The sequence below is a fragment of the Sorex fumeus genome, unplaced genomic scaffold (assembly GCF_029834395.1).
Source record: "Sorex fumeus unplaced genomic scaffold, SorFum_2.1 ptg000047l, whole genome shotgun sequence".
Taxonomy (NCBI): Eukaryota; Metazoa; Chordata; class Mammalia; order Eulipotyphla; family Soricidae; genus Sorex; species Sorex fumeus.
The window spans coordinates 16,736,926-16,759,607 of NW_026606104.1; the positions used below are offsets into that span (position 1 = coordinate 16,736,926).

Genomic DNA, 22,682 nt, shown 5'->3' on the forward strand with positions numbered 1-22,682 from the left:
AAGGCCCGCACTGGGTCTCCCCAGGACACTAGCCGATTGAGGGGCGAGAGCCGTGCACTCACTACCAGACCCTAGACTGGTACCCAGGGGGCGCCGCAGCTTATCCGCCGCTCCTGCACCTAGAAAAGCCTCGCCCCGTGGGCGGCCCTTGGCCGGGCGACGCGGAGTCCGAGCTCCGCACCGGGCACCCCGAGCAGATCCTACTGGCTCCCCGGGACGCGGCTGCAGGAGCGCAGAGGGCGCCCTCAGGGGTCCCCCCCAGCATCCCCGTTTCCCTGGAGGGGGCGTGGAGGGAGCCGGAACGACGGGAGGGGCCAGCCCCGGGGTCCCGCGGGGCGTGCCGACGAGCCCCGGCGCCCGAGAAGACCTGCCGCCCCGGGCGCTCCTCGTCCGGGCCGCGCGCCCCCGCCGGGCCCCCGCAGGTGAGCCGAGCGCCGCGCCGCCCCGGGCATCAGGTGTCGGCATCGGCGCCCGCGGCGCGCAGGGAGGGACCGTCCGCGATGCCGTCGGCTGCCCGGGGACTCGGAGCGGGAGGGCCGGGCCGTGCGCGGGACGCCCGCGCCATGGACCGCGCAGAGCTGGGAGCCGGCTGCGAGCTGCAGCGCGTCGGCCCTGTGCGCGGTCCCCGAGGTCAGTAAAGGGTGCGGGTGGCGGGCGCGGGCTGGGCACCGACGTTTCCACGGGCCAGTCCTGCAATCCCGGGGCGCCTCGAGGCGCCTGCGGAAGCGGGCACGACCGTCGGGGGTTACGGGGTCCTGGGAAAATGGTCTCAGCGGAGCACTGCGAGCCTCTCGGACTCGGGCGGCCCCTAAAATAACGGGGATGGGAGGAAGGAGAGAGGGAAACGGGCTCTGAGCCTTTACCAGGGTTCGGGAGATTAAGCTGCAGGGGGAACGCTCGCGGCAGCCTCCTACGGTCTCCGTGACCTCCAGCGGCTTCCAGCCCTAGAGCCCGTCTGAGTGCGCACTTCGGGCAAACAACTGAAGAGCAGAAAAGAAAGAGAGAAAGAGGCAGAGACCCAGAAGTTTGCGTGTGGTGAAGTGGATGGAAAGCGCTCGCAACCTGAGGTTGAGTTAGCTCTGCCCTCGACCAGACGCTCTTTTTCTGAGCACCCCGCTGCTCTCTGCCTTTCTCTGGCTCGGTGCAGCTAGATCCGTTTCAGCTTCTGCTCGCCCGAGAAAGTTGTAACTGTGAGTCCATCGGTTCCAAGAGCAGGTCTAAGACCTAGTTAGGTCTCCACCTCCCTAGTGTCCTTATGTGCTGGTCCGTGGTGCACTGGCTGACCCTCAGAAGCAAACACGGGCCTCAACCCGTGGGAGTTTTCATTTCATCTGTTTGTAGGCGCAAGAAGTCGTACCCAGGGCTCACAAGAACGAGGTATGAGCTTTTTCTACTGAGGATGTCCTCTCCTCCCAGCCCCTGGGTCGAGATGTTTAAAGTAAACCTTTGGAAGGATTACCCACGGGAGGGAGGAGGGAGTTAAAGTTTGCAGCAAGTTGAATAGTTTGTCCTTGTCAATGCAATATCCAGCTCCTGGAGCAGCTTTGCTGTGACGTGCTGGATACATTCATCCTCGTGGCTCGTCTTCCATTTGTTCCTGTGGCTTACTTGAGTTACTAGTTTGTTTAAAATTTAATTTTCCCTGTCTCAAAATAGAAAGAGCTCAATGCCTCGAATTTGTAATTCACTAACATGCTTTATTATTTACAGTTTCTCTATGTTGGTTTTGTGTTTGCGTTTTAATTAACATAAAATTATCTCGTAATTTTTTTCTTTTAATACATATATTCTTTGTTTGAGTGCCACACTTGGCCGTGCACAGGGCTTGCTTCTGGTTCTGAGCACAAGGATCACTCCTGGCAGGGTTCAGAGGACCATACACTGTTCTGGGGATTGAACCCTGGACAACCGCATGCAAGACAAATACCTTCCGTACTGTTACTCCTGCCCCCATCTTACTTTTAAATTCCATAGGCAAAATCTCTTTAAGTGCTGGTTAAATATACCTTTTTAGTCTTACTTAGAGATTTATTTATTATTTTTATTTTATTTTTGTTTCTTTAAAAATAATTATTATAATTTGGTAACGTCTTTATTTTTGGTTTTGGGCAACACCCAGCGGGTGCTGGGATCTTAGTCCTGGTCCTGCACTCAGGGATCACTTCTGGAGGGCTCAGGGAACCACACGGGGTGACAGGTATGGAACCCAGTCAGCCATGTACAAGGCAACCACCTTAATCCCTGTACACAGATTAATTTTTAACAATGTACTGCTAACATATTTATCGAATGGTAGAATGCAATGTTATTTAAGTAAGAATTATTAGATTCTTGATCATAGTTGAAGCCATAAACGTTCATTTTTTTACAAGTATTTGAATTTAACAAACATTTGTTAAGGGATAGGCAATAATCATATTTTAATGGGAGGGTGGGCTCCTAAGTGGTGTTCAGGAGGTCTGGGGCCAGTCTGGCAATTCTTGGGCATCTAGGCTGATGTTTTGCATCTGAGAGTGTGGGGGCGGGGGGGTGGAGGGGAGGGAGGGGATTGTTGGTGGGCGTTCCAGGGCAGCACCCATCATGCAACTGGAAGTGTGTAGTTCTGAAGTTGAACCTGAGTGAGTAAGGGGCCTGACAGACTTGCATCTTAAGCACTGCACTACCTCTTGGCCTCCACCATACCTTTTTGAAGATGGAAATAAAATGTTTTATAGTAAAAATTCCAAGGAATATGACTTTTCTTCGTCCTAGGCCTCTACGCAAGGGTTATTGTATTCAAACTTTGATAAGCAATATAACAAACATAGCACTGTAGCACTGTCCTATAGCACTGTCCTTCTGTTGTTCATCGATTTGCTCGAGCAGGCACCAGTAACATCTCACAACAAATTGTGAGACTTGTTGTTACTGTGTTTGGCATATCGAATACACCATGGGTAGTTTGCCAGGCTTTGCCATGCGGACGAGATACTCATGGTAGCTTGCCAGGCTCTCCAATAGGGGCCGAGGAATCGAACCCGGGTTGGCCGCGTTCAAGGCAAATGCCCTACCTGCTGTGCTACCGCTCCAGCCCTATAACAAACATAAGCAACAACTTAATGAGCTCTAATTATTTGCTCTAGAGTGTACAGCACATACTATTGTAAATGTTTTATGCTCAGCAATATCCTTTTTTGGGAGATGGACCATAGTGTTACTGTGTTTGGCATATCGAATAGTGGTGCTCATATCTTTGCCCTGGCTCTATGCTCAAGGATCACTCCTGGCAGTCTTGGGGGACCACATGGGGTACCAGGGATTGAACCTGGGTTGGCTGCGTACAAGTCAAACACCCTACTTGCTGCACTTCTGCTCTGGCCCCAGCAGTATTCTTATTAATCTTTTCACTATCCAGATAATTAGAACTTTTTTCCTGTTTTCATAATTGATTTCTGTTCTTTGAAGATATCAGTATCTTTATGTTGGGTTAGCTAAGTGCTGAATCAAAACAAAATGTGAATTCCAGACTTAGAAAGCAGTGTGATTATGTAACAGTGACTTGTCAGTATTGTATTAATATTTAAATAATTTCTCACCCCTAGTGTCTCTGAGTAGAAGTTATTATAAAACTATCAGAACCAGTCTTTCTATTTTGTGTTGATATACTCCCTCGTGTCTTGTGGGCATTTTATTATAATATCAATATTAACTGGAGGTAAGATCTAAGATAGTTCCCCAATATTAATTGGAAGTAAAATCTAAGAATCACTTCTTAACTATTTTGGAAAACTTTAATACTTTGTGAAGGTTTGTTTTTATTAAAAAGAAAACACCAACAATTTTTCAGAGGGACAGAAGGAAAACTAAGAATTAGAAAAATAAAATATGCTACAAAAATGCCTTTAATAAAAAGCAAATACAAGTTATGCAGCTGATTGGTATTTGAACTTAAGTTGAGCTCTGCAGTCACCTTCCAGAGCAGTTAATTCCTTGGAGGCTCACACTGATCCTTAAAAGCATTCATAGTTATTTGGAAAGCTGAGTTGGCTGCTGGACTGTCAGGTAAACAAGGCTACTAACTTAGTGTTAGACCCTTTGTTAGAAGGGACTTTATGTGCATTTTTAGTCAGTGTTTAGTAGATAATAAGAAAGTTAGGGTCCCCATTTTGCAGAAGAGAAAATGTAAATGTAGGGTGAGGGATTAGCATAAGATCACAGAAATATACATTTCATGATATGTTTCTACATATAAATGTACATATATATGTATGTACATATGTATGTGTGTACAAATGTATGTATGTACATACATATAAAATAACAATACATGTATATAAATGTCATATGATTACTAAACTGTCACATAAAATCTTTTATTAGTAGAATGAGTCTTTGAATTTAACTTTCAACGGGGTGGAAGTTCACTTAGTAAATGAAAACAAGTAGAAAAATTATCTGTTACATTCAAATTAATTTTGTAAAAATCTGAAGTGTGGTTTAGAATAATGATTCTTATTTGAAACTAGATATTTTGTTTGGATTTCTTGAATTATCCTACAATTGCAAAAATTATAGAAGTCTGCCTTTACTTACAAAATTGAAATATTGGGGGTATAGTGCCGTCAGCAGGTCAATCTGTACCTGTGAGGTGAGTGCATCAGCAGCCTGATGGCGCCTTCAGACTTCCAGATACCCCCAAATGTCTGCTGCACCTTTGGCCAGACCCCAAAAACTTGGGGCAAAGTTTACCAAGAAAATAAATGGCCAAAAGTTAGGTATGTGGGAAACACACCCACAAACCACCTCTGGCTCAGCTATATATTTGGAGGCATGGCCTCTCTGGTTCCTGACTAAACTGCTTAATGGCCATGGTCCCAGAGACTCAGAAACAAATCTCAAAACCCAACGGCTTTTGGCAGAAATGTGTCCGGTCCCTGCAGTAGGTTACCCGTGCTGGTCCAACCCAGGTGGGAATAGGTTTCGTGCCTTGGCCTGTTCCCCCCAGCGGCCCAGTGGCTGCCATCCTTCAGAGGCCACTAGACAGTCAGGTTTGGGCCCCCAGTGATGAGACACGCAGGGCCTCACGGGATGGGGGTGGAGCTGGTCCTGTCCTCCCCACCCCAACGAGACCCCAAGTCATCACCCACGAATGGCCTCTCTGGCTCCTGATCAAGCTGCTTAATGGCCATGATCCCAGAGACTTAGAAACAAATCTCGAAACCCAGCAACTTTTGGCAGAAATGTGTCCAGACCACGCAGTAGGTTACTGTCGCTGCGCCACCCCAGGAGTGAAAGGGTGTTGTCCCTCTGCCTGCTCCCCCTTGGCGGCTCAATGGCCGTCATCCCCCAGAGGCCATTGGACAGTCAGGTCTGGGCCCACAGTGACGAAACTTGTTGGGTGGAGCCGGTCCTGGTCTCCCCGTCCCAACGAGACCCCAAGTCATCGCCCACAAACGACCTCTCTGGCTCCTGATCAAGCTGCTCAATGGCCATGATCCCAGAGACTCAGGAGCAAATCTCGAAACCCAGTGGCTTTTGGCAGAAATCCCTCCAGATTTAAGTGTTAAAATTTTGGAATTTCAAAATCATGTGGCCCTACTGCAGCCACACGACATCATATGTAATTCATAACCAGCAATAGAACACAAATTGTTTACTGTTGCCTTTTCAGCAGATCTGAGTGTTGGGGTAAAATCTCAAATTTAATAATGGTGGGTCTGGTGTCGAAATATTGAATGTGATCAAAGTAGAGAGAGAGTAATGTGGAAATCATCTGCCCCACAGGTAGGGGGAGGGTGTGTGATGGAGGTATACTGGGGTTTTTGGTTTTGGAGAATGGGCACTGGTGAAGGTACGGGTGTTTCATTGTATGACCAAGACTTAGACCTGAAAGCTTTGTAACTGCTCTCACAGTGATTCAATAAATAAAATTATAAAAAATGAAAAAAAAAGGAAGGTGGAGTTCATGCACAATTCAATCAGCTAATCAGTGGCTGAATAATAGCAGTACTCCTACATAAAAACAAATAAACAAACAAAAAAACCAAAATAGAAATGTTTTTTCTTTTTTCCTTTCCCCTAGAGATGGCAAATCCTGAGGTTGTTATTAGTAGCTGCAGCTCCCATGAAGAAGAAAATCGCTGCAATTATAACCAGGGGACATCTCCAACCGAGGAGCTCCTATTAGAAGATCAGATGAGACGCAAACTCAAATTCTTTTTCATGAACCCTTGTGAGAAGTTCTGGGCTCGAGGTAGAAAACCATGGAAACTGGCCATACAAATTCTAAAAATTGCAATGGTGACTATTCAGGTAAGCATCTCAGATCACAAATTCAGTGAGAGCTTTTCTCTTAATAAGAGGATAGTGAGTTTTAAATATAATTTTTAATTTTGTTTTTTTGAGTGATACTTGGCCATTCTCAGGGGTTACTCCTGGCTCTGCACTCAGAAAATACTCCTGTGGTGCTTGGGGGACCATATGGGATGCTGGGGATCAAACCTGGGTCAGCTGTGTGCAAGGCAAATACCCTACACACTTTACAATTGCTCCAGCCCCCTTAAATATAACATTTAGCTGAACTGTTTTTTTAAAAAAAAGATTTTAGATCCTTTTATCTTAAATACTTGTGTAAGAAGACTTTGAGGGTTTCCCCCTTTTCCTTCTTATCTTACATTAAACTATAATTTTATTCACATAATTCTAATTAGTTTTCAGGAAGAGGAAATTTTAATGTTTGGCCTAGCTGAAAGTTTCTAAATTGACCTGGGAATCCCAACCAATAATTCTTTTCCCTCCAAGTTTGTTTTCATGAGAATATCTTTCTCTTCTGAAACTTTAAAGGATTCTGTTATGGCAAGTATTTGGACTGTCAGAACCTGGCAATCACAGGGGCAATGCCATTTTCACTTGAAAACTAGAAGGTCAGATCTTTTGTCTTTAAGAACAAACTAATTCACAAATAATGTTGAATTTCTATGGAATTCAGATGAGTTAGACACGGAATCTTGTATAGATAATTCAATCATTGTATGGGAACCTTTTAATTTTATTGATTTCACCCTCTTTTTTTTTCCCTTTTAAGCTGGTACTTTTTGGATTAAGTAACCAGATGGTGGTAGCTTTTAAGGAAGAAAATACTATAGCATTCAAACACCTCTTCCTCAAAGGATACATGGAGCGTATGGATGACACATATGCCGTGTATACACAAAGTGATGTGTACGATCAGATCATCTTTGCAGTGAACCAGGTAAATCAAGTGTACTCATTCTTTAATTGGGAGAGAGAATAGAGGTGAACATGGTTATCCCTCTACAGAACAAACTGACATTCAGGTGTAGAGGGTGAATGTTTTTATAGTGACATGTAAAAATGACATTTGCAAAGTACTTAAAGTTGTTTTTAAAAAATCATCAACAACCTTTACAAAATTCAAAATTGAGAAAAGTTTTTCTTTAGTAAGAGAAAGACAGAAATTGTAAAGAGTTAATTAAATTAATCATTATCTATAATATGGCCAAGGAGCCTCAATAATTCAAAACTAGAGCTTATTATACAGGTTGTAAGTGGTCATTAAGTTTTCAGGGTTTATATTTTCAAGAGTCCTTAGCAAACAATGAAACTACTAACTCTGCAGTGTGCATATTAACTTTGCAGAGTATAACAACTAAAGCTCTAAAATTCATTTTGAAAATAGATAAGCCTTTGTGTCAAATAAACAATGGTTTTATTATAACATAAAGTAATAATATCCCTCCCCCTACCAAGTAACCTTTTTTTGATGAATCGGATTTCTATCCTGAGTTGCTAATCAACTAATTTTTGCAATTAACAGTATACAAAATCCTAACCTCTTGTTTTATAGGTATCATTGAAAGTGTTTTTCAAGTCAGGGTTTCCCATGTTGGTTAGTTTGAAGAACACATGTCAAAATTATCACTTCTTCAAAAACTTGTTCTAGTGCAACATGACTCTTAATAAGACACAATCCACAGAGAGAGAGAGAGAGAGAGAGAGAGAGAGAGAGATTGTAGACCACTAGGATAAAAAACGCATTTATTGTCTCCAGTCTTTCAGTGAGCATTTGTGTTGGGAAAATATGCCAACAATCTAGTTTACTTCTATTGAGTAAACTTCCATAAATTGTTAAACAGAATAATCTCCAATCATTTGTAAGGGAAAATAGGACATAGCTGGAGATAGTTTTATGATTCTTGTTTTCAGCTTAGTAAGCACTGCACTGTAGCACTTTCTCCCGTTGTTCATTGATTTACTCGAGCAGGCACTAGTAATGTCTCCATTGTGAGACTTGTTGTTACTATTTTTGGCATATCTAATACGCCACGGGGAGCTTTCCAGGCTCTGCCATGGGGGCAGGATACTGTCGGTAACTTGCCAGTCTCTCCGAGAGTGATGAAAGAATCAAACCCATGCCAACCGCGTGCAAGCCAAATGCCCTACCCGCTGTGCTATTCAGCTTAGTAAGTTTCCTGAAAGCTATGGTTTTCCTTTTGGCACATGTATAGTGGTGTTGGAAGCTGGGGACTATGATAAGGTCAATGGATATGGAGATAGAATGCAATTACATTTCTCTAAAACACTTTTACTTGTCACTGTCACTGTCAGTGTCCTCCCATTGTTCATTGATTTGCTTGAGTGGGCTCAGTAACGTCTCCATTGTGACACTTGTTACTGTGTTTGGCATATCGAATACGTCACGGGTAGCTTGCCAGGCTTTGCCTAATGGGCGAGACACTCTTGGTAGCTTGCTGGGCTCTCTGAGAGGGGCGGAGGAATCAAACTCGGGTCGGCCATGTTGGCTGTGTGCAAGGCAAACGTCCTACCCGCTGTGCTATCGCTCCAGCCCACTTTTACTTGTAGGACTTAAAAACAATCTTAAAAAGCTAGTAGTTGGCATTCATGAGCAGCCCATTCTGGATATCAAATTTCTATGCATATCTTTTTTTTAATCTATGCATATCTTAATAGTGAAATATATATGAATTCCCTCCCTAGGACATTAAGTGGGGAGGTTTACATTGGGTAGATGATTCCTCACTGTTTTCCAAGCACTAGCAGGCATTTTTAGTTGAAGATAAAAAAGCATCTTTAACATAATGTTGATGAATAAGGAAGGTTTTGTGATTAATCAGCTCAGTTCTTCTGTCTACTTATGTCCAGAGAATTGCCTAGGGAAACTATGAACTGATAGAGATAACTTTGGGTGTCATAAGGAATAGTTTGGCAATTGAAGTGGTACTCAGAGTATCACTGTCATCCCGTTGTTCATTGATTTCCTCGAGCAGGCACCAGTAACGTCTCCATTCGTTCTAGCCCTGAGATTTTAGCAAGTGCCACATTGGAGGCTCTTTCAGGGTCAGGGAAATGAGACCCATCATTGTTACTGGGTTTTGGCATATTAAATGTGCCACGGGGAGCTTGCCAGACTCTGTCTGCCGTGTGGGCAGGACACTCTCGGTAGCAGAGGTGTCCTATTAGACAATAAGAGGTCACTTACGGGATCTTGGTTTTATAGTCTCTGGGTCTTGACCATTGATGGGATTATGTTGCGCCGGGGGGCAGTTGGTGGGTGTAATGCCTAGCTACTGGAAGATGGGAGATCTGGGTGGAGGAGGCCCAGTCCTGATCTGAGCAGGCTTATCAGTTCCCAAGTAATTCCAAGACCAAAGAGTTAGATATACTAATGGGATTAGATTCAAGATGTCATTGGCCTGGAAAATCTCTCAGGTTCAGTTTGATGTAACACTGTATTACAACCACAGGTTTTTGTTTTTACACGTATTTATATATTTCAATATCAAAGTCTTAAGTTATTTTGTGTTTATACTGTATCCTGGCTGTCGTCATCTCTTCTGAATTCTTTTCTTCCCCTTAAAATATGGGCAATCCTAATAAGGTCTGTCCTTTTCCAGCCAAAATCCCCCGCAGCACATATGTGCGCCCTACTATGGTCAGGTGACCCCTTAACTTCTGCTCCCTGTGGTGTACCATGTTGCCCAAAAACTTCTCACAAGCCTCTGCCCAGAGCAGGTTTGTGGTTCCTTCTCACCTACTACCAGGCCTGCTTCTCTTTCTGGTCAGTTGTTTAGACTGAAGGACCCAGGAGAGCTCGAGACAGGCCCAGAAGGTGGCAAGGGAGGCAGAAATGGGAGGCAGGTGGCTGCATAGCAGCAAATGAGCTTGGGGGTCAGAGAGACAGTTATGGATGGTCAGGAGGCTGGGACGGGGCAGGAGGAAAGGAGAGAGAGAGAGAGAGAGAGAGAGAGAGAGAGAGAGAGAGAGAGAGAGAGAGAGAATAGCATTGTTTGGTATGTGGCTCAGTGATAGAGCATCTGTCTTGCTGTTTGATGTGGTCATGACCACTGGTATTACAAAATTAAATAAACAAATTCCTGATATTCTTGGAACCATTTACTCTTGCAGCTCAAGAATAGTCTATAAACTTCTTCTAGTGGGCTTCCCTCTTTCTCATCTCCCTGTGCTACCACTGCTTGGCTACTATTTTCTCAGGAACTCGCCTAAATTAATCAATCTGATTGCATCATCTATCTATGTCCTATACATATACATACTTATAGCTTTTTATATATCCATCTCTCTACCTATCTTCCTATCATCATCATTATCATCATCATCATCATCATCATCATCTACATTTATCACAGAGTTCAGTACATAACATTCACTCAAGAGTGTGTGAATGAAAGGGCTCAAAAGTTTCATTATATGTGCTAGGATCAGTGATCACATTAGAACCACAGACAAATGATCTATAGTCAAGGAGCAATTGACTTTAATCTGCTTTATTGGTGGGGGAGGGGAGTGGCTCCTCATTGAGGTAAGGCCATTTTGGTGTCAGGGACTTAGCCTAGGGTCTCATACACAAACTGGATGTCACTGAACCCCATACCCAGCTCCAGCCTTTCATGTATTTCTAAAAGATCTCCCAAGAGATGACCTGGCATGAATGGAGCTGCAGAAAAATTTTCTCTCAAGGTAGGACTACAGATGCAAGAGTTGACGGAGGTCCAGCCTGATCAAAACCCCACAGAGCCCCTCAGGAAATACAAGTGCTACATTACTCAGCTCCGTGGGTCATTGTCTTCTAGATTCACTCGTGCCACTCCAGATTCCCAGAGGCTTTAGAAGGGGTTCCCAGCTGCTCCTGAACTGGACACCTGGACCAGCTGGTGCAGGTGCTAAACCACCCCCAAAGACCACCTGAAGACAGCAGGGCAGTCTGGCCAGAGTACAATTTGGAATTTGAGCGGAAGCTGTCACTTTGACTCTTCTTGTGTTTCAAGAGCTCAGGAGGTTCATGACACACAGGTTTCTGTGTTCAGGAGGCAGTGCCTGTAGGGAATGCCCCATGCATGGAGGCACTCAGAAGGGCTTTTAGGGTCCCTTCACAGGTATGAACCTGTTCTGTAATTCCTTTGCCTTTCCAGCGTTATCTCCACTACACACCCCAAGTCTAGGTACACAGGTTCGTGTGCAATGTACCACTCCCTAGATCTTTTTGTTGTGCTTTGTTTGGGGACAACTGGTGATGCTCAGGAATTATTCCTGACTGCTCTCAGGAATCACTCTTGGCAATGCTCAGGGCACTATATATGATGCCGGGGATTAAACCTAGTTCTGCTGTATGCAAAACAAGTGCCTTGCCCACTGTATTAGGTCTCCAACTTCCTCTCCCCAAGTCTTTTACCTTCTTTTTCATTTAGAGGGTTGTCTCCTTCTTGCCACCACTTTCCCTCCACTTCCTCCAAATATGTAGTTATCAGTTGACTTAGAGCCAATCAGGTTTGATTTCTGGCACCTTTTATGGTCCCCAAACCCACCAGGAGTGATCACTGAGTGCAGAGCCAGGAGTAAGCCCTGAACATTGCCATGTGTGGCTCCAAACAAACCAACCCAAATCAAACAAAACAAGAGGTTTTATTTGTCCAGTAAAGAGACACAGATTGTAGGATTAAGGAAGTAGCAGTAAAGGTGAGGAGAAACAGTTAGATCTGGGAATTATTTGAAAGTAATGTAAGGTAAAAGGTAAAGGTAAAGGCCCTCCCGTTGATCGTCGATTTGCTCGAGCGGGCCCAGTAACGTCTCCATTGGAGACTTTGTTGTTACTGTGTTTGGCATATCGAATACTCCCGGTAGCTTGCCGGGCTCTCCGAGAGGGGCGGAGGAATCGAACTCGGGTCGGCCATGTTGGTCGCTTGTAAGGCGAACGCCCTACCCGCTGTGCTATCGCTCCAATGTATAAAGTTCTTATTGATTAGGAGAGAAATACAAAAGAAAGAGACTAAGGGATCATTTCTAGGTTTGGGCCTGAACTGTTGATTGACTGACAAAGTTTATTTATTGTGAGGAGAGATATAGTAGCACTGTAGCACTGTCCTCTGGTTGTTCATTGATTTGCTTGAGCGGGCACCAGTAACGTCTCACAACAAATTGTGAGACTTTTTGTTACTATTTTTGGCATATTGAATATACTATGGGTAGCTTCCCAGGCTCTGCCGTGTGGGCAAGATACTCTCAGTAGCTTGCTAGGATCTTCGAGAGGGGCAGAGGAATTGAGCCCCAGTCGGCTGTGTGCAAGGCAAATGCCCTACCCGCTATGCTATTGTGCCAGCCCCAGAGATATAGTAGAAGAGTTTTTTTTTAGTTAATTAATTTATTTTAAATTGAATCACCATGAGATACAGTTACAAAGCTTTTATGTCATACAATGATCCAACACCCATCCCTCCACCAGTGTAAATTTTCCACCACCAATGTCCCCAGTATCTCCCCAATCCCTTTCCTCCCCCTGCCTCTATGGCAAACATTTTTCACTCATACTCTCAGAATAGTTTTTCTGTATGTACATTTAAGATTCCTCTTAGAAATTAAGGTGTCATGTAGCAGATTGCTACACACGGGTGGAATTTTGTGGAGAAGTCAGGAAGTTGTGAGCTTATAAGTGGTGTTTAAAATATGGGACCAAGATCTCAAGCTGTCTTGTAGATAGTTGGAGGATAGGACTCAACAGTAAAATTGAGATTTGAAGATATGAATTTAAATCTGACACACACACACACACACACACACACACACACACACACTCACACACATCCACCAAAGTCACAGTAACAAAGAGAATGTGGAGAAAGATTGGGGACTAAATCAAAAGACAGTCAGAGAAGTAGAGAGTAGCTAAAGAAGGACTCATTAAAGAAAATTATGAAGGAACACCAGAAACCAAGAGAAAAGTGTCTCCCATGAAAGGTGAAAAAGCTTTTAACTGCATCGAAACAAGAGAAGCTAAATTAGAGGAGGAGGGAGAACTCAGAGTCAGCTCTGGTAATTGGCTGTTCATTGGAATTCAACAAGACCTACTTCAGAATTCATCCTGTTGGGGCCTGAGTACAGCAGGTAGGGTGTTTGCCTTGCACGCAGCTAACCCAGCTTTGATTCCCACCATTCTTGTGGCCAATATGGGTTTGATCCCTGGCAGCCCATATGGTGTCCTGAGTACTGTCAGGAGTAATTTCTAAGTGCAGAGCCAGAAGTAACCCCTGAACATCACTAGGTGTGACCCCCCCACAAAAAAAACCAAATGAACAAACAAAAAATTCATCTTGTAGACCCAGAATTTAAATCATTTCTTTCTTTTATCGTAGCTCACTTCACATGTATCTGTTAGTAAACTTATCATTGTGTCCTTCCCTTTACCTCATTAATTCCAAGAGAAAGGTTATCACATCCTTATCTTAATATCACAAATTATGCCAAACAACATTGGTCGCTTTTTGTAATTTTCATTTCAGAAATCCTTTGAGTTTCAGTAGACAATTCTGATCCATAAGATTATTTGTAAAAGCAATGTTTTGTTTATTTAGAGGATCCTTGCATGATAAAGGAATGTTGCTGTGAGCATGACTAAACTGTATTCTCACAAAAATAAGATGAAAAATGTTTTTAGAGAAAAAGGTTATGGGGGAGCAGATATACAGCTCAATGGAAGAGCATATCTTAGTATGGGACAGGTCCTCTGTCTGATCTTTGCCACTTCCTCTTGCAGCACTTGGTGTGACCCCTATTTAAAGCAAATCTATAATAGAGTTAGGAAAAGGGCCCATTTTTGTTTTGTTTTGGGGCCACCCCTGACAATGCTCAGGGATTACTCCTGGTGGTGCTGGCGGAATACATGAGATGCCAGGGATTTAACCCCGGGTCGGCCATGTGCAAGTCCTACTTGCTATACTATCACTCAGCCCCAGGACATTTTTAAAAAAATTTTTTTCTTAAATTTTTATTAGTGAAATACCGTGAGGTACAGTTGTAGGCTTACAAATTTTTGTGCTTGGGTTTCAGTTATACAATGATCGAATACCCATCCTTCCACCAGTGTCCATTCTCCACCACCACCAGTCCCAGTATCCCTCCCACCCCCATCCCCCATCCCACCCTACCTCTGTGGCAGGGCATTCCCTTTTGTTACCTCTCTCCTTTTGAGTGCTGTGGTTTGCAAAAGAGACATTGAGTGGCAATCTTGTTCAGTCTATAGTCTACTCTCATCATGCATTTCCCATCCTGAGAGGAACCTCCCAACACCCTTTATTTGGTGCTCCCTTCTCTATCTGAGCTGCCTTTTCCCCTAGCGTGTGCGGCTGTCCTCAAAGCCATGGAGTAATCCTCCTGGTACTTATCTCGGCTGTTCTTGGGTGTTAGTCTCCTATTTTGTTACTTTGTGTTCCCCAGCTGAATGCAATCTTTCTATGTCTGTCCCTTTCTTTCTGACTCATTTTGCTTTGCATGATACTTTCCATGTAGTACCATTTGTATATGAATTTCATGACTTCATCTTTTCTGACAGCTGCATAGTACTCCATTGTGTAGATGTACCAAAGTTTCTTTAACCAGTCATCTGTTCTCGGGCACTCAGGTTTTTCCCAGATTCTGACTATAGTAAAGAGTGCTGCAATGAACAAACAAGTGCAGATGTCACTTAGACTATACTTTTTTGCCTCTCTGGGATATATTCCCAGGGGTGGTATTGCTGGGTCAAATGGGAGCTCAATTTCTAATTTTTTGAGGATCGTCCATACTGTTTTCCAAAAGGGCTGAACCAGTCGGCATTCCCACCAGCAGTGAAGGAGAGTCCCTTTTTCGCCACATCCGCATCAACACCAGTTGCTTTTGGTCTTTTGGATGTGGGCCAGTCTCTGTGGTGTGAAATGATATCTCGTTGTTTTGATCTGCATCTCCCTGATAATTAATGATGTAGAGAATTTTCTCATGTGCCTTTTAGCCATTCGTATTTCTTCTTTGAGAAAGTTTCTGTTCATTTCATCGCCCCATTTTTTGATGTGGTTAGTTGTTTTCTTCTTGTGGAGTTCAACCAGTATTTTGTATATCCTTGATATCAACCCCTTGTCGGATGCAGCACATTTTTTAAAATGAAGAAGCTTTGCTTCTTAGTCTGGAAAAGTTGCATCTCACTTCATATATTACAATAATTAAGCTGACTATGACCTTTCAGGAAATAGTTCAAACTAAATAAAATTTGTATCCACACTAAATGTAAATATCAGCTCCTGAACATAGTTCTTTAAAGAAGACAGAACCTCTGAGTCATCTGTTTAGAGTCTCCAATTATGAAAATAGGAAACCAGAAGCTTGGGAACTTCCATGACTTGCCCAGAATCACAGAAATGAGACTTGAGCTCACATTTGTAATCCACCTGTGTTCTTTGCCACTGCCCGCATGTGCATGATAGACTGTCACTCTGCATTTCAGTGTGACTGTCCCCACCAAAGGGCAAGCGGGCAACTACTGGTTCCTAAAAAGGGGAAGGAAAGGAAACATGAGTTAGTTCACTTGGGTGCTGGCAGGCAGTCACACTTTCTGTTTCTCTCTTTTGTTGAAGTACTTGCAGCTCCGCAACATCTCAGTTGGCAATCACGCTTATGAAAACAAGGGAACGGAGCAGTGTGCTATGGCCATCTGTCAGCACTACTACAAGCAAGGGAACATCTACCCTGGGAATGATACCTTTGACATCGATCCAGAAGTTGAAACCGGTGATGTTCTTCTACATGTTAGAGTTTCTGTTCTTACTGCTTGATTTATGCCTATGATCAGTGATTTCATCTTTGAAAACATTGATCAGAGCAGTCTGTTCCAGTATTTTATGCACCAATTAGAGTTGATATGTTTCAGGTACTGTTCTAAGCCCTTTTCTATCACTCATGATTCTTAAAACAAGAACAATGAGGTCCTGGGTTCCATTCCTGATTTGGCCAGAAACAAAAACAAAACAACAATGACAACAACAAAGCAAGGTTTGTTAAAATCTCTATTTGGTGGAAGACTAAAGTATGAAGTTGAAGGGCACTAAGTAATCTGACCAAGAAGGAGTTAATAAGAGGCAGTGTTAGCATCTGGATCCAGTGCTCTTAACTACTCTATCCTGATGTTTCATATGAAATCAGTCATTTGATAGAAAATATCAAACAAGATGTGATGCTGAAAATTATTGATGCCCATAGAGTTCCCTTCCCTCAATGTCACTTCAGAAGGCAGAATCTTTGCGGATAGGTAGGGATAACAGTAAGAAGGAGAACGAGGAGGAGTAGCAACAGTTTATTATTAGTAATAAAGCTATATTTGTAACATGTACCTAAAGCATAAGTTTAGGTCACTGAATTTTGAAATAAATATTGAAATAATTGGAAGTGAGAGCTTTGGGTCACACTGCTGGTGTGACCTGTCTCTGTGCTCTGGACTGAGTTCTGGAGGTGATGGGGGACAATGCTGGGGATTTAGCCAGGCTTGGCTACATGTAAGACAAGTCCCATAACCCCCGTACTATTTCTCTGGTCCACATATTGAAATAATTTTAACAAACACAGACTTTTTCCCCCAAGAAAGTTAGGAAAATATTCTAACACCAACTGGTGAAATCTTAAGATTCTGACTCCTTTTCTTTAGTGTTTATTGAGGAAAAATTGTCAACACATAATATCTTATCAAAAAATAGATATTTTAAACTTGGAGACACTGTGTTTCAAATCGCTGCCAAATATACAAAAAAGGAAGAAGGATTCCAAGTTTTGGCTTAAAAAGACAAATGTAGGGTCTAGAGAGAGTTTAGGGTTACTCACTTTGCACATGATCAACTTGGGTTTGATCTCAAACACCCAATATGGTTCCCTGAATACCACCAATAGTGATCCCTATTGTGCAGAACCAAAAACAGTTCCTGGGCCCCACTGGGTAAGCTCCTCACCATCCTGCCTCCAACACACAAAAGATAAGAATATGTGGGTATACTTGGGACAGAGATATAGTACAGTGGTTAAGGCACTTCCCTTGCATATAACCAGCCAAGCACCATATATGGATCTCTGAGCACTGAAAAGAGTGATCCCTGAACACAGACCCAGGAGTAAGCCCTAAGCACAGCTTTTTTTAATATGAGGTGTGGTCCATGCTTTCTCAAAAAAAAATACTAATGGGATATAGTTCACCTCTTTTTTGTCTGTTTGTTTCAGAAGGATAGCATGCCTTACAGTTTTAAGGCTTAACTCCTGGCTCTGCTCAGGGATCACTCCTGGCAAGGCTCAGGGGATCATATGTGGTGCCGGGGTCAGCTTTGTGCAAGGCAAGTGCCTTACAGGATGTGCTGTCTCTCCGACCCTCATCTTCCTTTATCTCTATTTTCTCTAGAAATGTTGGTGGTATTTAAGTGAATCATTGTAACCAAGTGTTATAGGTAACTTTGTGGGGGCAGGATACTGGGGATTAAATTTGGGGTCCCATATAGGCAAAGCAGGTGCCGTAATCACTGAGTTATGCTGCCAGTCTCAAGATTTAGTTATAAAATGTAATTCAAGAAAATTCTGAGTATCTGAATATCTAGTCTTATGTGTATTATCCTTTCAAGGTACAGTTTTACTTATTTCAGTTGATAACTTGTGCTTTTTTCATTTTTTTACAGAATGTTTTTTTGTAGAACCAGAGGACTCTTTCCACATTGGAACCTTAGAAGAAAACAAGCTCAATTTAACACTGGACTTTCACAGGTGAGGGAAGCAGTGGGATCGTAACTAGTCTGTGTCTATCTATTTTCACTATATGGGAATCTCTTCTGTTTCTAGACTCTTAACCGTGGATCTGCAATTTAAACTGAAGGCCATTAATCTCCAGACTATTCGTCATCATGAGCTCCCTGACTGTTATGACTTTACTCTCACAGTAAGTGCGCTAGGCAGAATCTGGTTCTTTTTTCATCTAGTTGTAGGTCTTGTCTGTTTGAATTAAGGTGTGATCCAATAATGCACAAGACAACATATTTGAGTGGTTGTTCACGAGGTCTGAAAGTCTAAAATCACTTTTTTTTTCTTTTTGTGTCACACCTGGTGATGCACAGGGGTTACTCCTGGCTCTTCACTCAGGAATTACCCCTGGTGGTATTCAGGGGACCATATGGGATGCTGGGAATTGAACCCAGGTTGGCCGCATGCAAGGCAAATGCCATACCCGCTGTGCTATCACTCCAGCCTATAGTCACTATTTCCCGAGCACTTCTAGCTTTTGCTCATGTAGTTTGTATTGTTTCTGTTGAAAAATATGCTGTCATCTTCACTATTGTTCTTAAACATGTTCTATTTTTCTCCTGGCGCTACTTCGAAAATGTTCTGGAGTCTAGAGATGTGACTTACATAGTAGAAGACATGCCTGCCTGTGTGACCCACTAGGTTCAATCCAGATCGCTGTATGGTTCCCTGAGCACTGCCATCACCATGGCCACAATTGCGAAATAAATGAAAACTTAATCAGGCTGGGGACATAGTCCAGGGATTAGGACACATGCCTTTCATGCCCCTGACCTGGGTTCAATCCCTGACACCACTTGCTATCTAGAGCATTACTGGCCTTGGGGGCCTAAAGCACTACTGGGATGGATCCGGTGGTCACGAGCACTGCAGGGTCAGAGCAGTACTGGATCCTTGAACCCTTGCACTGAAGTGCTGGCCTGATTGGCTATCACATGGAGTGATCCATGGGCCTCTGAGCACAGCAAATAGAACAAATAAAACTTTTCTCTGAAATAGTAAAGTAGCTCAGGTGGCTAGAGAATGTGCCTTGCATGTGTGATATCCTGACTTTGATCTTTGGCATGAAATGGCCCCTTGGACACTGCTGGGTGGGGCCCAGGTGGTCCCCAGCACTGCTGGCCCAAGAATCATAGCTGAACTTTACCAAGACTCCCTGCTCCCAAGCTCTGCAATAGGGTTCCTGTAAAATATTTTTTGGTACAAATGTTCTCTTTTATTTCTGATTTAACAACTTTGATAGTGATGTGCCTTAGTATAGTTTTCTTCGTGTGTATGTGCATGTGTGTGTGTGCATGTGTATACTTCAGTGCCATTTCTTGAGTTTTTTTTTAAATACCAAGTTTCTTCCTTGTGTGAGACTGTGGCTAGAAACCAGCAGCTCTGGGAATGGTCAGATATGAAGCTGCCCCTAGAATCATCTGAAAGAAGGATGTCCACCACCCCAAACAGCACGGGGATAAAGTGATCAAACTCAAGTCTATTTGAAATCTTATGTCTGAAGTGATATCTCATTGCCCCCATGAGGAAGCTCCAGTAAAATCTTTTATATGACAGGCATTGTGTGTAGAAGGGGAGCATCCCAGACAGTGCTCAAAATTTAATCATCTCAATCAATCTTTTAATTATGATTTAATCAAAGTAGAGAGATGTAATTGAAACCTCCCAAGATTGAACCAGAGTTAGTAACAAGTCAGGATGAGAATTCACATTGCCTTGAGTCTTAAGAGAAATGCTACTTCATAACTGAAACATAGAGGTATTTTGGCTTCAAAACTACAGGTTTGTTTTTGACCTTTTCTCTGATCTATTTTACACAGATTACATTTGACAACAAGGCCCATAGTGGAAGAATTAAGATAAGTTTAGATAATGACATTTCCATCAGAGAATGTAAAGACTGGAATGTATCTGGATCAAGTAAGTGATGAGTTTTCAGGATAATTTTTTAATTGCTGGTCTCCAAGATATGTGGAACATCAGCTGGACTTTACCCTTCTTCCTTTTGTTGATGTTGCAGTGTCTGGGGGCCAGATACTTAGTCCTGCACACACTGGGGGCACAAGAGACACATGTACCTGCGGTGTTCACGCTCAGAACACTCAGGTGCTCTCCTTCTGAGCTACTTCCCCGGGCTGGTCAGTAGAACTATTATTGGAACTTGACAGTCTGATCAAGGATATACACGGAAAAAATAAGCATGAATACATAACAAAAGTTCCAGCAGAGTAATAATTTTTTGCCTTAGGTATTAAAACAAAAAAAATCAAAAGGCCAAGATCTGAATTTGAATATATATAGCTCTTTGATACCTAATAAGGCTAGCCTTTCATACCACTAGGAATGACAGTCACTCCTTTGTATAGCAAGCGTTACAGGTTACTCACAGTGGTGGAGAAGATATGTCGCTATGTAAACAGGCAGGGTTGTTTTTAAAGGGTAGTAGCCTAGGATTTCCTTCCAAAAACATGTATATGCCTAATTTCAATAATTCTACCTTTAGATAGTCACTCACCTAAATAATCACTTGTGGAGCCAGAGAGATAGTACAAGGGTGAAGGTGCTTGTTTTGCATGTTGCTGGCTCTGGTTTCATACTCAGCAATGTATTTGGTTGTCTTGAGCACCACCAAGAATGATCCCTGAGCACAGAGCCAGGAGCCATCCCTGAGCACTGCTAGGTGTGTCAAAAAAAAAAGGAGAGATAGGGAAAAAAAAAGAATCACTTGTACCTATACACAGATAAGACTTGGAGAATTGTAGTAGGGGGAAAATAGATTACAGTTTATACTTGTCAATATTATAAACATTTATGCCGTGGTATGCAATATAGCAAGAAAGTAAATAGGCTACATTTTTTTAAGTAGGAAGTAGATGTCATCATTTTAATGTTCAACTCCACTAGCAAGTAACCCTTTTTCCTTCTAGTTCAGAAGAACACACATTACATGATGATCTTTGATGCTTTCGTTATTCTGACGTGCTTAGCTTCTTTGATCCTCTGCATTCGATCTGTAGCTAGAGGACTTCAGCTTCAGCAGGTAAGGACCATTGCGTGACAAGAATTCTAAGGATGGTTTGATTGACAGATAAATTCACTGCCTTTCCTTTTCCCTACAGGAATTTGTCAATTTTTTCCTCCTCCACTATAAGAAGGAAGTTTCTGTTTCTGATCGAATGGAATTTGTCAATGGATGGTATATTATGATTATTATTAGTGATATATTGACAATCATTGGATCAATCCTGAAAATGGAAATTCAAGCTAAGGTAATTTTTTAAATGCCATTCCTAATATCAGGTATACATTAACGACAATGTATATTGTTTTTCCAGAATTCATATTTGCAAAGTAAATGATTTCTTTAAATTTTATATCAAACTAAGTTGAAATTTATAGTAATCTTCTTAAATCTAGTCTGCAAATCCTTTAAGCATAGTGTTTTGAAGTATGAACCTCTGTGTCATAATCATTCTGGATTCCTGATCAAAGTGTTCCATGAGACCTAATGAATCTGAGCTTTGGGGGAAGGCTGTGAATTCTTCTACACACAAAAATTCATGTACACAACCAGATACAAAGGTAAGGAATACTTTTAGTTTGTTCTTACAATAAATGCCAAGATCTTGAGCCAAAAAAAAAGAAGAAGAATGAGACTGAGAAGGGAAAGTATGGCCAAGATATTGCTATTGGATGTTGTTTCCCCTATTCAATCATACTGACGGTGTTTCTGGATTTTCCTGTTTTAATTCTGAACCAAGACTAGATGCCAGTCTTTTCTAGCTAATCAAAAAAATCAAATGAAAAACTAATTGTTTTACTTCTGGGAATTATTGGAACTTGACAGTGGTAGAGAACTTGCTTTGTATGTGTGAGGCCCTGGACTTGGCGCCTGACACTGCAAACCATAAACAATTAAACCAAACAGTCATTTCAAGTGAATCTTAATAAAAATTCTAATTTTCTAGCCTTGATTGCAACTCAATATACATATGAAGTACTTGGGGTGCCTATAAGACTTAGATTCCTGGGAAGAGATCTAAAAATGCCAGCATTCAGCTGAGCTAAGAGCTTTCCTCTCTTGGGTACCTGTCAAGGTTTTCCAGATTGTCCATTTGCTTAGCTCCAGGCAGCCACCCAGGGGCAGACTTTCTTTCATCATGTTTCCCTGGTAGTCATTTGGGTCCCCCCCCACCCCCATATGACTGATGCTTGGTTACATGACAGACAGGTTTCAGCCAGTAGGAAGGGAAAGCATGCTACGGCAGTAGCTCTTAGAGTCAAGTCTCTGGAGTGGAGGACTTCGTTACTGTCCACATCCCACTAGAGACAATTCGGCCACCAGGAAGGCAGGGGGTGAGGGGGTCTGGGAATACAGTCATGCAAGGACCTCAAAAGGGGAAAGTGGGTTTGTGCCAGAGCGGAATAACCATTATCGTCTATTGCTGTGACATCTATTGTTAAAACACAGGTTTCACTTTAGGGAAAACAATAAGGGGAGCATGAGAGAACTGTATTGTCTTAGTAATTTCATCCAGTCCCAGGGTTTGAAGTGAAAATCTATTTGTGGTAGTTTC

At 42.6% G+C, this 22,682-nt stretch overlaps 1 protein-coding gene across 1 annotated transcript in view; it reads left to right on the top strand.

The window, feature by feature from the left end:
• The first annotated feature begins 522 nt into the window (after positions 1-522).
• Positions 523-22,682, top strand: part of MCOLN3 (mucolipin TRP cation channel 3) — a 28,620-nt gene continuing 6,460 nt past the window's right edge. Inside the window, exons 1-9 of the mRNA XM_056123505.1 lie at positions 523-630; positions 6,062-6,291; positions 7,064-7,231; positions 15,915-16,068; positions 17,988-18,072; positions 18,148-18,244; positions 19,926-20,025; positions 21,033-21,145; positions 21,225-21,374. Of these exons, the coding sequence (XP_055979480.1) occupies positions 564-630; positions 6,062-6,291; positions 7,064-7,231; positions 15,915-16,068; positions 17,988-18,072; positions 18,148-18,244; positions 19,926-20,025; positions 21,033-21,145; positions 21,225-21,374 (1,164 nt within the window). The 5' untranslated portion in view covers positions 523-563. The remainder of the gene's footprint in view (positions 631-6,061; positions 6,292-7,063; positions 7,232-15,914; positions 16,069-17,987; positions 18,073-18,147; positions 18,245-19,925; positions 20,026-21,032; positions 21,146-21,224; positions 21,375-22,682) is intronic.